The sequence below is a fragment of the Myxine glutinosa genome, chromosome 5, assembly GCF_964187855.1.
Source record: "Myxine glutinosa chromosome 5, kmMyxGlut1.1, whole genome shotgun sequence".
In the NCBI taxonomy this organism is placed as follows: Eukaryota; Metazoa; Chordata; class Myxini; order Myxiniformes; family Myxinidae; genus Myxine; species Myxine glutinosa.
The window spans coordinates 200,827,816-200,847,602 of NC_136265.1; the positions used below are offsets into that span (position 1 = coordinate 200,827,816).

General features: G+C 44.9%; 1 protein-coding gene across 5 annotated transcripts in view; it reads left to right on the plus strand.

Moving 5' to 3' along the window:
* The first annotated feature begins 520 nt into the window (after window positions 1-520).
* LOC137418765 (metastasis-associated protein MTA1) overlaps window positions 521-19,787 on the plus strand; it is a 145,982-nt gene continuing 126,715 nt past the window's right edge. For 3 of the 5 annotated variants that reach the window (XM_078779360.1, XM_078779363.1, XM_078779361.1), the window contains exons 1-3: window positions 767-933; window positions 2,276-2,343; window positions 3,403-3,496. In XM_078779360.1, coding sequence (XP_078635486.1) covers window positions 906-933; window positions 2,276-2,343; window positions 3,403-3,496 — 190 coding nt within the window. In that variant the 5' untranslated portion in view covers window positions 767-905. Of the gene's footprint in view, window positions 934-2,275; window positions 2,344-3,402; window positions 3,497-19,787 lie in introns of those variants that run through there. The other 2 variants (XM_078779364.1, XM_078779362.1) reach the window with 2 other exon arrangements.

Below are 19,787 nucleotides of genomic sequence, written 5' to 3' on the forward strand. Positions count from 1 at the left end.
CTCCATCCCCTCGAGTGTGTTGGTGTTCATTTGTCATGTAGATTTGTAAAGTTTACAAGAACCCATAAAATAACGACACAATGGCCTCTAATACTCGTATGAGACGGGTTTGGTCCCATTAGTCTTTCGTTGTGAATTCCTGTGTCACTTCCACCCAGAGAGCACCAACCATGACCGATCACACATTGTAATAATAATGGCCGTCCCTAGGTCCACATGGTCTTCAACGTGCTGATCCACCCTCACTGATGCCAAACAAAGGAGGGTTCCAGCAAACTTTGACTTTCGGTCCACAAAGTACCTCGAGGTCGTCATAACCCAATCGATCCCGACCAATGGCTCCACCACGGTCTTCAAGAGCCATGGGTGGGTCGTTCCGTTGCGGTTTTAAACAATTCCGGTGAAGTTTTTTGCGGCGGCTGGAGGTGAGTGACGCATCAACATTCTCGTTTACTCAAGCCTTATTGAATGAAGAAGAAGAAGAGCTCACACTCTCATCCATTAGCCCGTCCCACTGGAAGCAGAGGCCCATCCTGCAAGCCTACTACCTTCACTCCCCTTTTACGCTTCCTCCCTCTGCTATCCCCCTTCCTCCTCTCGCCTCCGTGCTGCCCTCAATCGGCAGACATCGCCTTCCCCCCTCTCGTCGGTCCATCCCTCCTATCTGCTTCCATCCCATTATTTTGGCCTCCCTCGCATCCCATGCCCCCATCCCCTCCCTCCCCTCCACCCCATCAGTACCACCACGTTTCCCCCCTCCCCTCACCCCTCCCCTACCCCGTAGCTCCTCGGCCCCGTTGAGGGCCAGGGAAGCTCGTGGAAGTGCTGGGGCGAGCCGGGTCCAGGGACACCGGGGAGCGCGGGGGAGAAAGGACGAGGATCCAAGTGAAAGCCGCCCCGCAGTGATGGCGGCCAATATGTACCGGGTCGGAGGTTGGTCTTGGTTGCTTTTAGAGTTCTCCGTCTTCTCTTTCTTTCTCTCTTGTCTCGTTGAGTCGTTCGCTGCTCGTCTTGCGCGCGTTCGGGCCTCGCTCGACTCGATGTCCCCGAGGCCTCGTTTGGTCCCCTCAGTGTTCCCCATTTTAACCCTTGTACTCGCCCAGCCACGTCCCTCCTTTATCCCTCACCTGCTCCCTCTTTCTTTCTTTTTTTTTTTTTTTTGTCTCGTTTGTTTCGCCTTTTCCTCGCACGAGTTTTCTCCTTCCGCACTCGATGCTTTGGAACTCTCGGTGGTGGCTTGTGGTCCCCCATGGTAGGGGGTGGGGGGTACGGGGGGCAGGGAGAGACGAACTGCGGACGGGGAAGTGGGGGAGAGAAGGACATCGCGACTACGAGTACGAGGCGACAAAACGCTGGCGAATGGAGTCGCAAGGAGAGGGACAAGTGGAAGCCGAGGGGCAGGAATTGCGTCGACAGCCCATGGAGGCTCCCTTTTGGGGTCTGGGTGGGTGGGGTAGGGGTAGGGCTTGGCGGGAGGGGTCTTCTTGACGAGCTCTGCTCATGTGAGGTGAGCTTATTGGACAGCAGGAACCAAACGACCTTTTCCAGAACTTAGAGCTACTGGATATCCAAAAGGTCTCCACCAATATATATATATATATATATATATTTTTTGGAACCACCACCACCACCACCTCTTTTGTTCTTTTCTTTATGTCTTCATCAATTATTTTCTTTACTTCGACCACCTCTTCCACTTTTTTTTTTTTTTTAAATACGCGACCAATAATGAATGCACTCATTCTGATGTGTCATGACTGGCATTCCAGCATCCAGGTACATGGACAAAGTGGTAAAGGTGGTATAGGACTTTGATAAGGGTCTTCAAAAACTCATTAATGGCTTCACTCTTGAGTTTTTCAAAAATGTCAGTTACCACCAGTTGCTGTCATGAGCATGCGGCCCGGTGCTGTGGTTGCGATTCAAGGTCCTTCCTTGTGATGTGATTCCATGATAAAAGTAATGGACATTCTTTTTGGATAACATGCAAAGGGGTTTCTTGATTTTATTTGTTCTTCTTTAATGTCACTTCAAACCGCCCATGGTGCGTGGAAAAAGTGACCAATTTCAAATGGTTCCATCATCGATGACCAATTGACTCTCGGCTGGTCGAGCATGTGCTTTGGGACGTGTTTGACTCGGTCGATGGTACTTTCTTCCATGTATGGGTCGTCACGGCACTGGAGGATGAACTACTTACTGGCTGCTCATAAACTGTGAAGGTCGTCTGTGTTGGAGGCTCTCTCACCACGTGCTTGTCCTTTGTGTCCTCCAGATTATGTTTTCTTCGAGAATTCCTCCAGCAACCCATATTTAATAAGACGCATTGAGGAGCTAAATAAGGTGAGTATGTTGGTATACGTGGGATTTGTCTTTCATGCAAATGTGGGCTGCTGGGTACATGTTCCGTATTGTGAAAAGGGGTCGTGGGTTCAAATCCCCCCTGAAATGCACCTGCCCACCTGCCAAGTAAATTATCAGGCAAACGCTCCAACGTAGCAGCACTATTGAGATCTAATGGGGGTAACGAGGTGTCACCCCCATCCTCTCCCTTCCTCCATGAATTTGACATCCAGGAAAAACTCGCTTTGCCGTTGCCCTGCCTGTGGCCGCGTCCATCTTGTAGTCCACACCCCACTCCCACCACTAGTCCCCACCCTCCATGAGATATTAGGACACCGAGGACAAGTTGTGAAAGTCTTATACCTGAGACAGGTAACCCATTGCTCCATCACAATATATTGAGAAAGTAGCCCTTAACTTGGAATATTGGAATTTGAAAATGGTGTTCACACAATGGCCAGCTATTTGGAAAAGTGACGAGTTGCCTTCCATGCCCAGGTGCAAGTGCCAGCAGATGAGACGACCAGATTAATGCCCCCTCAGAAATGACAGAGTACACCATGATTGAATGCATTCCCCATGAAGCACCGTCTACGTGCAATCGACAGTTTGTAATTTAATTATTTTTTAAATTGGAAATCAAACGTCTGCCTGATGGCTCAAATGGGAGTATGACGCCTCTGAGCCACCCTGCCAGAAAGGTGGCCACGTAACAGGCTTTTTGTCATTGCACTCGCTTGCATAAGTTTTGATAATTAATTGATGTATATCCTAAGACTTTACTGTATATAGGTATCCTGTACATGTTTTCCTGTTGCGTCGTAAAGCTCGTGGAAGTGCTGGGGCGAGCTGGGTCCAGGGACACCGGGGAGCGCAGGGGAGCCTTCATAATATGGTGAATGGTACAAAGGTTATTGGTCCTGATGATATTCAATTGGGTTGCAGGAAGTATTCAATGTTGGCCAGGTAAAATACCTGATGTTCATTGCCTTTGCCATTTTGTGTGTGATGCTCTTTCTGCCTTCCATTTCATTGCTATTGATGTTCTTCCGGTATCAGACGGCGAGTGGAAATGTTGAGGCCAAGGTGGTGTGTTTTTACCGGAGACGAGATATCTCGAGCTCGCTCATCGCCCTCGCTGACAAGCATTCGAGTAAGTACGATGGTGTGTTTGTGGTTTTGATGGACACCAATTGCGTCTTCCAGATTGGATTAGCATTCGCTTGGTCCAGAGTCATCATGAGGTGGTTCTTCCCATGGGTTATGGATTGAATGAATGAATACGAATGATCGTTTTAAAGGCCATTTTTCCCCGCTAGAGCGGGGGTTAGCCTTGCGGGCCCCATGACATTCATGGTTCCCTGTTTGAGGCAATGTTTTTATGGCCGGATGCCCTTCCTGACGCCAACCCTTGGTCGCCTCTTCGATGCGCAGGGATACGGTGTACCTATTCTAAATCGGGGTACACACCGTGCTCATTCATCCCAGCAAGCTGGTACTCAATTTGCCGACCTCGGAAGGATGACAGGCTGAGTCAACCCCCCTGGCGTTAATTCAGCGATCGACCGGGATTCGAACCCAGGATCCTCGGATCCCAAGCCGGCACCCTAACCGCTAAGCCAACACCAGGCTCTAATATTGATACAAGGATTGTCCTAATATATTGTTTAAATTGATAATTGCTTTTGTAAAAGTGCCTCCTCCTTGTTACGTACACAAGAATGGCAGAGTTCTTAAGAAAATAAAAAAAACCAAAACTTTTTTCAGAAAGAGAGGTTGGAAATTGAAAGAAATGAGGGTTGGAAAAACTTGAGAAAAAGAATTGATCGACAGGTTAACTGAAAAGGTTGGGAAAAATTGGAAAAGGTTGGTTGAAAAGGGTTGGACGTTTGGAAAGAAAGAGGTTTGGAAATTGGAGAAGGGGAAACAGGGTTTGGAAATTGAGAAATGAAAAGCTGAGGGTAGCAACTTTTGGGTGAAAATGGGATTTAAGGAGGGGGAAAAATTGGGTTAAGAGGGAAGAAGAATGTAATAGCCGTACTTTTGAGGGAGGGGGAAGAGCGGATGAGAAGAATACCATTCTGCCATTTTTCACATAGTTAATACGTAGATGGTCCCTGACTTTGTAAGGCAGAGAGAATTTGACACGGACTTGAGAGAGGCACCATGATTCCGTGATGCCTTTTAACAATGCTTACGGTGGATTCTGGAGGCTGCGTTGTTGGTGAAGCAATCGTCTGTGATTTCACAACACTTTCTTCTTTTTAAGGGATTGTCTTTGTTTGGAAACCTTTTTAAGTCATCCTTGGTTCATTCGATCGTCGGCCTGTCGTCGGCACAATGTCATTTCTCTGTTACGGTCCTCCCTGTAATGATTATTATTCTGCAGTGAACAAGGACGAGGCCCAACATTGTTACTTGCTAGGAAAAGGAAATGCAAACACGCCACTGTATTCGTATTTATTCCATCAAATGTGTAATTAAACACCAATCAGTGTTACCGTATGCTTTTCATATTCAATTCAGAGACTTGTATTGCAGGTTGTGGAACATTTTTATTTGGGTGGGGGGATGGACAACACAACACTACACACCTTTCACTGCTACAAATTTAAATGAGTGCATTCAAAATGGCTACCTTGTTGCTAAGGACCATTGATCCTTCTATACATCAATATCCTTCTCAATTGATTGCCTAGAAATGTATCCATAGTTTTTGACTTGATCCTCGATGGGCAAGTCTCATCCCAAAGCTACTTCATTGCACATCTTCTGAGAATCTCTTTGTGTCTTTCACTCTAATAAGTTTCTGTGGTTCATGATGAATCTTCACAATTGAGCATTTATATGTATATATATAATTATATATGAATGAATGAATGAATGATCGTTTTAAGGCCATTTTCACCGCTAGAGCGGGGGTTAGCCTTGCGGGCCCCATGACAATCATGGTTCCCTGATTGAGCCAATGTTTTTATGGCCGGATGCCCTTCCTGACGCCAACCCTTGGTCGCCTCTTACGATGCGCAGGGATACGGTGTACCTGTTCTAAACCGGGGTACACACCGTGATCATTCATCCCAGCAAGCTGGTACTCAATTTGCCGACCTCGGAAGGATGACAGGCTGAGTCAACCCCCCTGGCGTTAATTCAGAGATCGACCGGGATTCGAACCCAGGATCCTAGGATCCCAAGCCGGGACCCTAACCGCTAAGCCAACACCACATATACATATATCTGTTACGATATATATAGAGATATATATATATCTCTACCTATTCATAGATATACTTGTGATTTAATTCTGTCAATACCAAGTGCGGTATTCCACCTATCAGCTATCGCCATCCTAGTTTTCCAGCTTGGTACACCACATCAAGGTGTACATATGTATCCCCATTTACATGCAGCCATTATTGGAAAGGTGATAATGTCTGAGCTTGGTGTCACTACCAAACACAAGGGAAACCTTTTAAGGCCTGATTATTTAAAATAAAAAACAGAACTAGAACGACACTCGGTCGAGTGCAAACCTCCGCCAGGCTGAACAGTTTACGTTTTGTATCCCACTGATAGGCCGGATCTGGATTCAGACTATAACCAAAGTCTAATCGGCTTGTTCTTGTCACTTACCCATCTCATCCACCTAGTTTTGTCAAAATTTGTCCACAACTTTTTGAGATATCATGCGATACATTGATTTTAGCACATTGCACTCAATGTGGTGAAGAATCACTTGAAAAAATTATCTGATCCGGATTCAAATCTTCACTAAACCGAATCAACTCTTCCTTGTCACATACCGAACCTGTCCACCAAGTTTTGGCCGAATCTGTCCAAAACGTTTTGGGGTATTGAGATATATATATTGTTTTTTTCCCTATCTCTCAATGGTGAAGAATCACTTAAATTGTCAGATACAGATCTGGATCTTCACCAAAATCTAATCATTTCGTCCTTGTCACATACCCAACCTCTCCACCAAATTTAATCCGAATTCGTCCACAACTTTTTGGGATATCCTGTTCACAAACAAACAGACAGACAGACAGACAGGGGTGAAACCATAACCTCCATCCACCTTCGATGGTGGAGGTAATGACACTTTCAGATGTTATCAGTGTATCTGTTCTTTTTGAGGATAATGGAGGACGTGGTGTCTTGAGTTGCAATTTTTTATGCATCTCGAAGACTGCCCCATAACCAACCTGCCACTCCAGCTGTGATGACGCCATCTTGTAATGAAATCCCCATTGGAACGTTGATGGAAACTTGTTCATTGTGGAATATTATATTGCAAATGTATTTTTGGTTGTTTTTTTTAAATCGCAAGTATTTCCAGAATGTAAAAAATTTCCACTTTTGGAATTTAACCTTCAAGACTTAGTCGTTTTGGGGTCATCTTGACGAGTTTCTGGATTCATATTGGTGCGACCTAATGAAGCTTGCACCAGCTTTTCTGCTCGTTGCACATCTGTGTGCTAAAAAGCTAAAACAAAGTTGTAATAATAATTTATTAATTTTGATGTTAGACCTCGCTCGCATCACGTACGTCATAAGTAGATTATTGCACAGAAGAGCAAGATATTTTGAGTCCTTTAATCCAGGGTTATTTGAGAAGGGCATCATTGTTGAGTAGAGATGCTGTTGTCGGCAAAACCCTACATTTTTCAACACTGAACTCACCAGTTGAAATTTGAGGCAATAAAGGTGGGATGGGATTTGAGCTATCTGATGTAACTGTTTCCACTCTCACACGTGGTTATTCTAAATGTGATCTCAGTTTTGATTGACTTGCGATCTGAAACGTTTGTAAACTGTAAAAAGTAAAGTAATGGTTCCTGTTGTTGTTGACCTGCGCACGCTAAGCAAAAAGTGGGGTTAAGCATTTGGTTCACTTCTGTTTGTCTGTCCTTCTGTCTACAGACGTTGGTTTATGAGAGAGGAACAACTTATTTAGATTGAATGTTATATTTTGAACACGAATTGGAACATGCATCGGAAAACGAACCTGTAGTTTAGTTGTACTTTGGCTCTGACTTGATACTGATCCACACGCGAAGAGAACAGTGAGATTTTTTTTTTTTTTTTAACTTTGTCTGCTTGCCTGGCAATCACACAAAACTGAAAATCATTCCATACAGGAAACGTACTGTTTTTGAGGAAGTCATAAAGGACACAAAACAGGCATGAAGAACTAATGGAACGTGTTAAATAATGTGGTGTAAAAGGTGCTGCATCAACAGCGGTAAACATCCAGAACCTTTTTTTTCTTTTTCTACAGCCTTTAAAATCTTTATTTCATTTCAATTGAATTATATACTTGAACACTCGAACCCAAACCGCCTTTTTGGCACTTTCAAAACCCTTCCGTTCGTCTAGCAGTACTTGGACAAAATATTACGCCATGTTACGTCAGCACGACCAATCGAATTTTCCGCTCGTAGTCCCCGCCCATGTCCTTGTTGTATTATATTTCTCTTCATGTTATTGTTCCTAGAATTTCTCGCTCCCAACGGGAGCAGCCATGGGGTTGTGTTATTATCCTTATTCAAACATGCGATTATAAGTACCTCCCACTGCACCAACACGTGGGGACAGGAATACTGTACTGTAAAGGGTGAGGCTAGTAATATCCTCTCCCACCTGGAGCGGTGCTACATGATACACATTTACATCGAGAATTTGAATTGAATTGTGAATTGTAGTAAGGATTATACGTATCTCAAGACTGCGTGCGGTAAGGTTTTCTATGAACTCTAGTTGTTGTGTATTTTAAGCAATCCATCATTTTTGGCAGCACCTGGATTACAATGGTGACGTGATGATTAAACGCTTTGGCCACTTGTGCATTATGAGTTCCTTTGGACCATGTAGTGTCTCTGATTGAGCGGCCATGGGGATGCAAATGTCTATGTTGGTCCTTATAGCGGAACAAATTGTATTTGTCAGATAATTATCTCATTGAGACCAAAATGTTGATGCAACTAGGCCATTGCATTTGTAGTGGCCATTACTTACAACGGTATGATTGCCAAGTAAGAGTTAGTAATTTTTAATTTTATTTTTTTAAATTTTGCATGCAAATAAATAAATAATCCGAAACATGGCGACCCTGGGATGATGTAATTTTTTTATTCCAAGTGAGATTTCCGAGCAAGGTGAAAAGGCCAGTTAAGGTGTTGCAATACCACTTTTTTGGTGTAGCACAGTGTTTATTGATCTGCTCGCATCGTATGTGCGGTAGTCTCTTTTCTTTGAAATCTGGACCTGCTTGGTACAAAGGTCATTGGTCTTGGTGAGTCATTGCTTTTGACCCCCTACTGTGATGTGCTTCGCCATAGTGCTGCGAGGTGGAGGTGGGGCGAAGTGGCTTCTTTTTCGAGAGCCATCGTCGTGACATTTTGCAACCGCTTTCGTGCCCCTCTCGGTCTCATTGTCATCCTGTGGCAGAGAGAGGAGGGGGGTGGGGCACACAATAATGTGGCGATAGGATCCGTGTCAATATCTACCGACACATCTCTGCATTTTTTAGATTTCCTTACTATATTAATTTTTTATACCGTTTATCAATCCGACTCGTCCTCGAGTCTCAGCCGTGCCTACCTGCAGGTCGATCATGACCTTGGGTTTGTGAATGATGTTTGATCGATTGTAAGAATGATTTAGGGTACATCGTGTTGGAATATGTTCATGGCATACTCCCAGGCCAAATGTTCCATATTTGTGGCAAAGGTGACTGGTATCATTGTGCAATGTAGGAGAGAACGTGAGCCCCCAACCCCCTCTCCCACCTCCAACTACCTTTTGAGTGAAGGAAAGATATATCATAGGGATTAGGAGTGACAAGTTGGGGTTTGGTTTCTTGGTTCAGTAGTGTAAGTGCCTGGTCGTGAGAGCGGGTGTCAAGGAAGCAATGGAAGCAGTTTCGAGTGGGGGAGGGGAACAAATGGTCTGAAGGATTGCTTTCGTGGTGGTGACGCAGGGGCAGAATGTCAGCCCGGATCAGCCAACGTTTGTGGGTTGGATCACAGGCCTTGCCCTCAATGGTTTGACAGTATCGTGGCTGTTTGCCATTGGACTATGATTAGTATGTGAGATCAATCGAAGACCAATGAAGAACATGGTAGGAAGGAAAGCTGTTGGAGAAGCAGGAGGCAAGGAAAGGGTTATCATTTGAGCAGCTAGGCTCATTAGGCAGATGTTTGGATGGCTGGGCGGGCCATGCGCGGGGTTTCCCCGCAGGGGCGCTAACCTGCCTGCCATCAGGTCATGTCTTGGCTCCATTGCCCCTTAGCTCCGTGCCATGGACTCTTCGTCGCCATCTGCCGCTTGCCTAAAGATTGGCAGCCAGTTGGTCCCGGCATGAGGTTCATGAAACATCAGTCTGGACATTTTTGACAAAATAGGTTTTGTTATTGGTTCCATGGTGACCCGAGTGATTTTGTGGTTAAGGGAAAATCTTTCAGGTGCGTCATGTGTTTTTTTGTGGGTATAATGATGCTGTTGCTAGGATGCAGATGTGTATCGATGAGAGGGCAGCTCCTCAGTTGGTGAGCTAATTGATCCATCTTCGGTGACTGTGGCTGTGAATTTTTCATCTCGTCTGGTTTTGTGTGATCACCGCTTTAATCCACAATGGGATATAATCTTCAACCTCTTGGCGAACATCTGTTCACGTGTTGGTGTGGAAGAAAGCACTTTGTCCACTTTTTATAATCCGTTTTGTCTTCACCAGACCCATCCACAGTGGCCTTCACATTTCGATGGTGGCTTTTGATAACGTTACCACTTCTATCCGACTTGGAAGTGCTAATCCCTCTAATTGTGAATTGTTTGAAAATCCTGGATATTTAGACGATGTTCAAATGATAAATTTACAGCATATGTGTGCATTCTGATTCTAATGTACCATACTCTGTTATGGAGCGTCGGTGCTGCCGAATCCGTTTCTTCGAAAGGGTCGTACTGGGTGGTTTGCCATTGCCTTCCCAGCAATAGTTAAGGCAGGATTTTGGAATTTGGCCACATCTACCGCTGGCAGACGGGTCCCCAACTTAGCATCCCAGCTGATGAATGGTGCACTCATTGTTGCGTTGCGCTGCCTGCGAAACACCAAAATGACATAATGTGATCGGGCCGGGAATCAAACCCAGACTGGATAGCTCAAAACGGGCTGTCGTCGTCTGAGTTGTCCTGCTAACCCATCACAAAGCATGCAGACAAAAATTTTTTCCTGCCACACTTCAGAAATACATAAATTATTGGGGATGTACTTGTCAGAGGACTACCTACCTGTATGCTCATCTAATTATTGGAGATGCTCGATGAATAGGGCACAGGGAGAAATGAAGGTGTGCCAGCACAGACTGTTGCTCAACATTGTGCATTTTATAAATTTGAAAACCGGTCACGCACTTCATAATTAAGACCCAGGTTCAAGTATGTTTGCTGTAACTTTTGTGATTTGTTCCCCAGTTCACACTGCCGATCCATATGTTTGCCACATTGCTCGCAAGGGTGGTTGTTTCCATCTTGCCATCGTGATTGAGGAGGTGTGAATACACATTTGCACAGGTGTACGGTGCATGAACTATTCAAGTGTGAAATTTCTCTGTGCATGCCGAACCTCAAATTAAATTGAGGACAATACAATCTGCATACATGCCTACATCTATGCAAGCTGTGTGTTCTGTACAGAAAGCTTTGTACACACGTCTGTGAAATTAGTACACTTGAAAATTATAGCAGAATAGTAAAATTTGTTTCATGTGATTTGATTTTATATTTTTGTTCCCAAATGTGTTTTTTTGACATGAACCGAACTCACTTCCTCTTGTTAGCATCCTCGCCCCGCATGCCTTGCTCCAAACAGATAGAGGGAATGTTTCTAAAAGAACATCAAAATGAAAGGATTGTGATTAATGCGATTCATCACAGTCCAAAATCGATTATAGCATTGCATTTACTGTTGGACCCGAGGTTACGTCGGAGATGCATTTCTGAATGGTACGACAACTATCGAACAATGTAAATCAAATGTTTCTCATAATAATTAATGGAATAATAGGAGGAGAGTGTGGAGGAATCTGTTCCTAACGTCGGCCCTTTTCCGATTATAATTCGTTCTTTATTTATGAAATCCTTTTATTAACTCAACTGGACTATGTCCAGCTGAGTTTTTGTTGACACCCAGTGTCCGTCTATCGTCTGTCTGTCTGTCTGTCGTCTGTAAACAATTCGACGTCTACGCTCTAAAAGTCACAAATACAACAACAACATGCATTTTAAAGGCCATTTTCCCTGCTAGAGCGGGGGTTAGCCTTGCAGTCCCCATGACAATCTTCTCCATTTTGCCCTATTTTCTGCATCTCTCCTTGTTAACCCCCTTGCCCACATTTCTTCTTCCACCATCTTTAGCCAAGTCTTTCTCGGTCTTCCCCGTCCTCTACTTCCTTCTACATTCATTTCCATCACTCTTCTCAACCAGTCACTTTCATCCTTCCTCAACACATGACCAAACCATCTCAACCTGTTCCTCTTCACAGCATCAATCACAGGCTCTATTCCCATCATCTTTCACAATTCATCATTTGTCTTCCTCTCTCTCAACGATACTCCGCACATCCATCGAACCATTCGCATTTCCACCCTTTCCAACCTTCGTTGCTGCTCGACGTTCATTACCCATGTCTCGCTCCCATAAATCACAACACTTCTTACACATGCAGCATACACCTTTCCCTTCAGCTTCAACGACACTCCCCTCCTCATCAGCGCGCCACTCAGTTCCCGAAACTTCTTCCGTGCACATCTCACTCTAGCAACCGTTGCCGAGTCTGATCCACCTTCTCCATTCAGCATGTCTCCGAGGTAGCAAAATGTTTTCACACCTTCCAGCTTCACGCCGTCTCCAAGATCCAACTCAACATTTCCTCCATCTGCAGCTCCCTCTGTGCACACCTTACATTTGAATGTAGCTGCCACACTGGTTAATGACCCTCTCAGACCACAACATTTTTGATGAACCCACTCAGCGCACATTGTACATTGAATGGAGTTCACTCCGACACCCTTCCTACACACAGCACAGGGCCACTTCCCAGTTCTTTCCACCTCACCACATGCTTTACCACTTGCCATCACCTTTGTCTTTCCGATATTCACCTTCAGACCTTTTGTCTCCATACATTCCTTCCACTTGTTCATCTTTTCCTTCAGTCCATCCATACTTTCCGCAATCAACACCAGATCATCTGCATACAACAACTCCCACGGTAAACCCTCCTTTACGTTCTGAGCCAGCACCTCCATCACAGCTACAAATAGTAGTGGACTTAGTACCGACCCCTGATGCACTCCCACCTTCACCTCAAACTCACCACTGTTCCCGTCCTTCATCCTTACAGCTGTGCGCGCTCTTTTGTACCTTGCCATCACTACTCTGATCAACCATTCCTCCACTCCTAACTTCCTCAATGCCCATGTCAATACTTTGCGTGGAACCCTATCGAATGCTTTCTCCAGATCAACAAACCCAAGAAACAACTTCTTCCTCTTCTCCATGTACTTCTCCTGCAACTGCCTCACAATGAAAAGCGTGTCTGTCGTTCCTCTTCCTGGCATAAATCCAAACTGCATTTCGTCGATCTTCACTTTCTTCCTTATCCTCCTCTCCAACACCCTTTCCAATACCTTCATTCCATGCTCCAATAACTTTATCGCTCGGTAGGAGCCACACTCCAGAGGGTCACCTTTCCCCTTGTATAGAGGAATGAGGGTACTCAGTTCCCAATTCACTGGAATGCGGCCTTCTTTCACCACCAGATTACAGATCTCTGTCATTCTCTTCACACCCCAACTTCCTGCTGCCTTCAACATATCTCCCACAACTCCCGTCGGCCCTCCCGCTTTTCTACTCTTCATTGCTTTTATCGCTTCCTCAACTTCCTTCTCAGTTATCTTCTCTGCCGGTCCTAAAACTGGGTTACTCTCTATGTTGCCATCCCATTCATTCTCTGTATTCAACAGCATTTCCATATATCTTTTCCATCTTCCTTTAATTCCATCTGGGTCGACAACGATTTGTCCCACTTCAACCTTCAAGCAACTCACCCCCATCACATCACACCTCTCTTTCGCTATCTGCTTTGCAATCCTGAATTCTGCTCTCTGACCCTCTGCCGAATCCAAGCGTTCTCCGAACATTTTCCTACAGGCCTCCTGCGCCTTTGTTACCTCTTTCTTTGCAGCCTTCTTGGCTGCCTTATAACTTTCATGCTCTGCTGTTTCTGCTCCCGTACCCTTCGCCTTCTGCCACTCCTTGAACTTCTTCCTCTTCTCATCAATCCTCTTTCCAACTTCATCATTCCACCACCATGTTTCCGAGTGCCTCGGTCGTCCTGTTGTCCATCCACATACCTCACCATCGGCTCCCATCAGACTAGCTTTCATTGACATCCAACCACTTTCAAGCTCAACCACATCATCCTCTACCCTACTCAGCCTCTCTTTTAATGCCTCCCTTACTGTCACCTCTTTCAACCTCCACACCTTCATTCTCGGTTGGTACTTCACCCGCCGAGCTCTCCTCGCACCTTTCACCCTTATGTCGCAGACAACCAAGTGGTGCTGTGAAACAGCCTCCTCCCCCGGGATCACCTTTGTGTCCCGGAGGTGCCCCCTATCTCGCCTACGCACCATCAGGTAGTCAACGGTTGTCGTCGACCCACCTGACGTGTATGTAACAAGCTTATTATCCTCTTTCTGGAACTGAGTGTTACAAATCAACAAATCAGCTCCATACCGCAAACTCCAAAATCCTTTCACCTTCTCCATTTCTCACACCATATCCGTAACCCCCATGAACTCCCTCAAAACCATCCATACTCCTTCCCACATGTCCATTTAGGTCTCCTCCTACCACATAAACTTCCTCATTTTTCACGTTTGCCATCAGCTTCTCCATCGCACACCAGAACTTGTCCTTCTCTTCATCGCACACCAGAACTTGTCCTTCTCTTCATCGCTCCGACAAACCTGCGGAGCATATCCCGAGATGACGTTCACCAAGAGCTTTCCAATCATCATTTTCACCATCATCAACCGATCACTCACTCTAGTCACACTCACCACACTGTCTACAAACTCCTCAGAAAACAGGACACCAACACCATTCATGCCCTCCGGGCACCCTTGCCACATAAACTTGTATTTCTGTCCCTGCCTACCCTTCACCATTCTCACACCACTTCCCTTCCATCTCGTCTCTTGCACACAGCATATGTCCACTCTTCTTCTGACCAATACTTCCACCACTTCTCCTGATCTCCCTGTCATTGTCCCTACATTCCATGTCCCAAACCTCAGAAACCGATCTCCACTTCGGGCTGTACCCTGCCCATATGTAGTTGTAATTGTCATGGTTCTCTTTTGGAGGCAATGTTTTTATGGCCGGATGCCCTTCCTGACGCCAACCCTCTTAGTCGCCTCTTACGACACGCAGGGATACGGTGTACCTATTCTAATCCAGGGTAAACACTGGGAAACGTTTAAAACATGGAAATTCTGGTGGGGGGGGGGGGGGAGGGCGGCGTCAGCAGCACGGCTGCGGTTCAAACATATTTAAATAATATTTAAACAAAACCATGAAAAATAATCTGGGAAAAGTCTCAGTGAGGACGTGGATTTGAGAAAGAAGGAGCAGAGGTGGAAGAAAAACGAGATATAGGGGGCGGGGCATAAGTCGAGACGAGGAGGAGAGCGAACAAGCACGTGTCCGGGACGAGAGAAATAATTAATGTATTTTTTTTTTTTTTTTTTTTTTTTTTTTAAACGTTGCACAAAGGGTAAAATGTTCGTGAGAGGTAGGGGGGAGAAAAGAAAATCAAAGAAACAAGCAGATACTATGAAGGAATTAACTTATATTCACAAAATACTGACGGGGGGGGGGGGGGGGGCAGAGCCTGGATAGACCAGGCCGCGCATGAGGTGCGAACAAAAAAACGACTAATTACACACAAATTTGCAAAAATTACAAAACCAAAACTAAATAGAAACACACAATAACACATACACAATAAAATGACCAGTGGAAATTTGACAAAGACACGTATGGGAGAAATACTCAAACTTTGATGTCGTGGAGAGATTCACAAATCTAAAAGTCACAAATATTGATTAAGTTTGATGAAACTTGTTATGCAGCATCTTTAAGACATAAACTAGTTTGGGATTGCATTTGGGCGTTGCACGCCCAAAAATGGGCGCGGCAGGGCGGCCATATTGAAAAATCAATTTTTGTCATATATTTTTAGCACATATAAACGATATAGTTTGTGGTTCTATTATGCATATTCTAACCATATTGATATAGACCAGTTGAGTTCAGGTTCACTGGAACCTCTAGTTTTTGCTTAATGACAGTAATATTCAAATACATGCATAAAAAAACAATTACCAGATATATTTATTTAAAAAAACAAAAACATTTAGAGTTTGAATTTTTCTTACCTTCCGTACCCCTTCCGTAAGAGGGTGAACCAGACACAACGTGCTATGAATGTCTGAATTTTTACAGATGGTACACACCGTAGTCGGAGGCAAACTTAATAACCTGGCAACGTTCACCAGCATCCATTCAACGAATGATATCCAATTTCACTTCCAAGGTAACACCTTTACAATGCTTCTGTCTACAGTCAGTGCATTTATTTATGCGTGACGCAAACTAGTTTGTGTACAGGATACGTAGAGGCGAAGGCTGCAGCGACAAATGCTGCGAGCGACGTAAGTTGGGTTGAGGTGATGAAAGTCAGGTAGTGGGATTAATAAAGTGACGACGTATTTGTGAAACGACGTAAAAGTGGGAGACGTAAATCAGGATGGACTCACAGGATGGCCAAGAGCAGTGGCCCCCAAACTTTTTTTGGCATTGACCCAAAATTTTAAATAGTTTTCTCCTTGCGACTGAAGTGGTACTGATACCTACGATAAACATTGTCTGAGAAAACACTTTCAATGTCAATCCCCTCCTCCTCCCCCACCTCCCCCCCCCCACCCCCGTTGAGGGATTTTGAGAGGTATTTTCTCAAGTTTTGGTCACGACCCTGGGTTTGGGAACCCCTGGCCTAGAGGTACGCACACTTTCCTCCAAGCTGTCTGTCCTGGGTTTGAATCCTGATCCAGCTATAAACTGTCATCCTGGTGTTTCACAGGCAGGGTGATTCATCAATGTGTGCGCCGTTCCTCGGATGGACAACGGTAAACGGACGTCCCGTCTGCTGGCATTAGTTGGTACATGTTAAACATCCCATAGTGTCTTTTGTGAAGAGTAGGTGAGCTATCACCAGCACCATAAATAATTTACAAATTACTGCCCTACCCTACAGGGGACATTGCATCAGCGGAACAGCCACACTCCCAGCCAATGATGCACAGTCACACTCCCAGCCTCAGCCTTGTGCCGCATACAAACGACTAAGAAGAATCTCCATTTTACATGACAGGAAAGAATATAGGAATAAAATTCTGCTATGAAGATAAAAATAGGACCACGCGTCCTGAAGCTCACCTGGATCAGGAGCAAGTCACTAAAACCCCACACAGACCCCTCAGACCTTGATATTGTTAAATGCCGTGAACACACTTTGGTACATTATGGGTGAAGAAGGATGTGATGAAGTTTCATTGAAATTGTTTGTTTAGTTTCGGAGAAGAGAGTAAATACATATTTTTGGTGGGGTCTAACCTCCCACAGACCACCTTAGTTAGACCTTGATTTTTTTATAATGCCGAGAGCAAACATTAGTACATCACAGGTGATGAAGGTTGTGGGCAAGTTTCATAAAAATTGTGTGTGTAGTTTTGAAGAAGAGAGTAAATATTAGGGGGGGTCAAAAACACCCCAAGCTTCCCCTTAATGATTACATTTTTTGATGCGTTCAATACACCTTCATTAGGCATCAGATATGCAGCTTGTGGCCACGTTTCATCAAAATAGTGTGTGTAGTTTCAGAAAAGAGAGCAAATACCTATTTTTGGGGGGGTCAAACACTCTCTCCACCCTGTAATTCCCCTTAATGAGCGAAGATTTTGATGCGGTCAATACGCCTTCGTTAGACATCAGATTTGCAGCTTGTGGCCAAGTTTCATCAAAATCGTGTGTGTAGTTTCAGAGAAAAGAGCAAATACCTATTTTTGGGGTTGTCAAACACTCTCTCCACCCTGTAATCCTCCTTAATGAGTGAAGATTTTGATGCGGTCAATACGCCTTCGTTAGACATCAGATATGCAGCTTGTGGCCAAGTTTCATCAAAATCGTGTGTGTAGTTTCAGAGAAAAGAGCAAATACCTATTTTTGGGGGTAGTCAAACACTCTCTCCACCCTGTAATCCTCCTTAATGAGTGAAGATTTTGATGCGGTCAATACGCCTTCGTTAGACATCAGATTTGCAGCTTGTGGCCAAGTTTCATCAAAATCGTGTGTGTAGTTTCAGAGAAAAGAGCAAATACCTATTTTTGGGGGGGGGGGGGGGTGGGGGGTCAAACCCCCTCTGCCATAAACCATTTTACTGAGCGCAGATTTTGATGCAGTCTATACACCTTCCTTAGGCATCAGGTGTGAAGCTTGTGGCCAAGTTTCATCAAAATTGTGTGTGTAGTTTCAGAAAAGAGAGCAAATACCTATTTTGGGGGGGGGGGGGGGGGGGTGGGGGGTCAAACCCCCTCTGCCATAAACCATTTTACTGAGCGCAGATTTTGATGCAGTCTATACACCTTCCTTAGGCATCAGGTGTGAAGCTTGTGGCCAAGTTTCATCGAAATTGTGTGCTATGCTCAAGTGATAATGACTGAAGTGTTTACAGGCTGACTCACTCACTCACTCACTGACGTACCTACGGACACTGCTCGATCTCATAAGCTCACCGCACTAAAGTCCATGTGAGCTAAAAATGGAAAGAAATCTGCACGTTTAAATACGACGGCAAAACTACATTTATTTGTGAATTTCTGGCTTCACTCAGTATTCACCCATCTTTCCATACTCTGGTTGTGCCTGCTCCATAGGAACAATTCCACATGGTTTACAGAAAGAACCAGAAAGAGCAATCAGAGATTGCAGAACCTCGCCATGACGTGCTTTTGAGGTGTATTTTGTGTGGTGTTTTTGTACAATCTTTCATTATTTTGTGCAACCCCACTTTCATCAGACACGCGTGACACATGACGTCCTCTTTATAAAACTGAATTCAGTATTGTATTTTAAATATTTTTCTTTCAATGAGGCTGTCGTCAGGGTCTTTTGATTCCCCGTGGTCTTTTGCATCCTCTGAGTCTTTTCGGTCATCAGGGTCGTACGGCTCTTATGGGTCCACATGGTCTTTTGGGTCATTGGGGTGTTTTGAGTCTTCAGGGTCTTTTGAGTCTTTTTGGGTCCTTGGGGTACTCTGGCTCTTCTTGGTATTTAAGGATCTTCAGGGTATGTTGGGGGTCTTGGTGATCTTAATGGTCTTGAGGGGTCTTAAAGGTTCTTCAAAGGTCCCAAATTACCTTTGGCTATGGCTTCCCCTTCGCTCCCACCTTTTGTTCATATGTGTGTTGTACCGTCCACCAAACAGTGATGACTCCATCTACATCTCGCTGTCTGATAATATGGACCAACTTCTATCGACCCATCACAACTCTCTCTTCCTCATATGTGGTGATTTCAACTGTCACCATGCCAGTTGGCTGGGTGTGGGTACCGCTCTCACCAGCCATGGCTCTTCAGCAAATGACTTCTGCGACTCACTGGGACTGACACAATCTGTCAATTTCCCGACCCGGATCTCAGTCAACGGAGCATCTTCTCTTCTGGACTTGGTTATGACTAATTTCCCTGAAAATGTCTGCTGCTCTTCTTCTGCTCCAATCGGCTCTTCTGATCATGTGCTTGTTAAAGTGGACATCTCTCTGACCATTCTCAGAGAGCCTCCTCAGCGTCGACGAGTCTGGCATTTCACTCAGGCCAACTGGCATGGTCTTCAAGCAGCCATCAATCATCTGGACTGGTCTCCCATCTCTACTGCCTCTGACATAAATTCATCCTGGGAATTCTTCCAAAGTGAATTGCTCTCTCTCATGCACAGATTTATCCCATCTCGTCTTCAGTTGTCATACCCTTCCTCCCGTCCATGGTACACGGAATCTTGTGGTGAGGCTATTGCCCAGAAACAACTTGCTTTCGTCTCCTGGAAAGCAAATCCAACGGAAGGAAATCTCATTTCCTTTCACAAAGCCCGAAACAAGTGTGTCCACCCTCAGTCGAGCCAGGAAACAATATCTCTCCGTTCTCAGGACCGAACTCTCTTATCTGTCTCCCTCTTCCAAATCCTGGTGGCGTCTGGTCAAATCAGTTTCTGGTGTTTGTTCCCCCTCCATCCCCTCCCTCACCTCAAATGGCC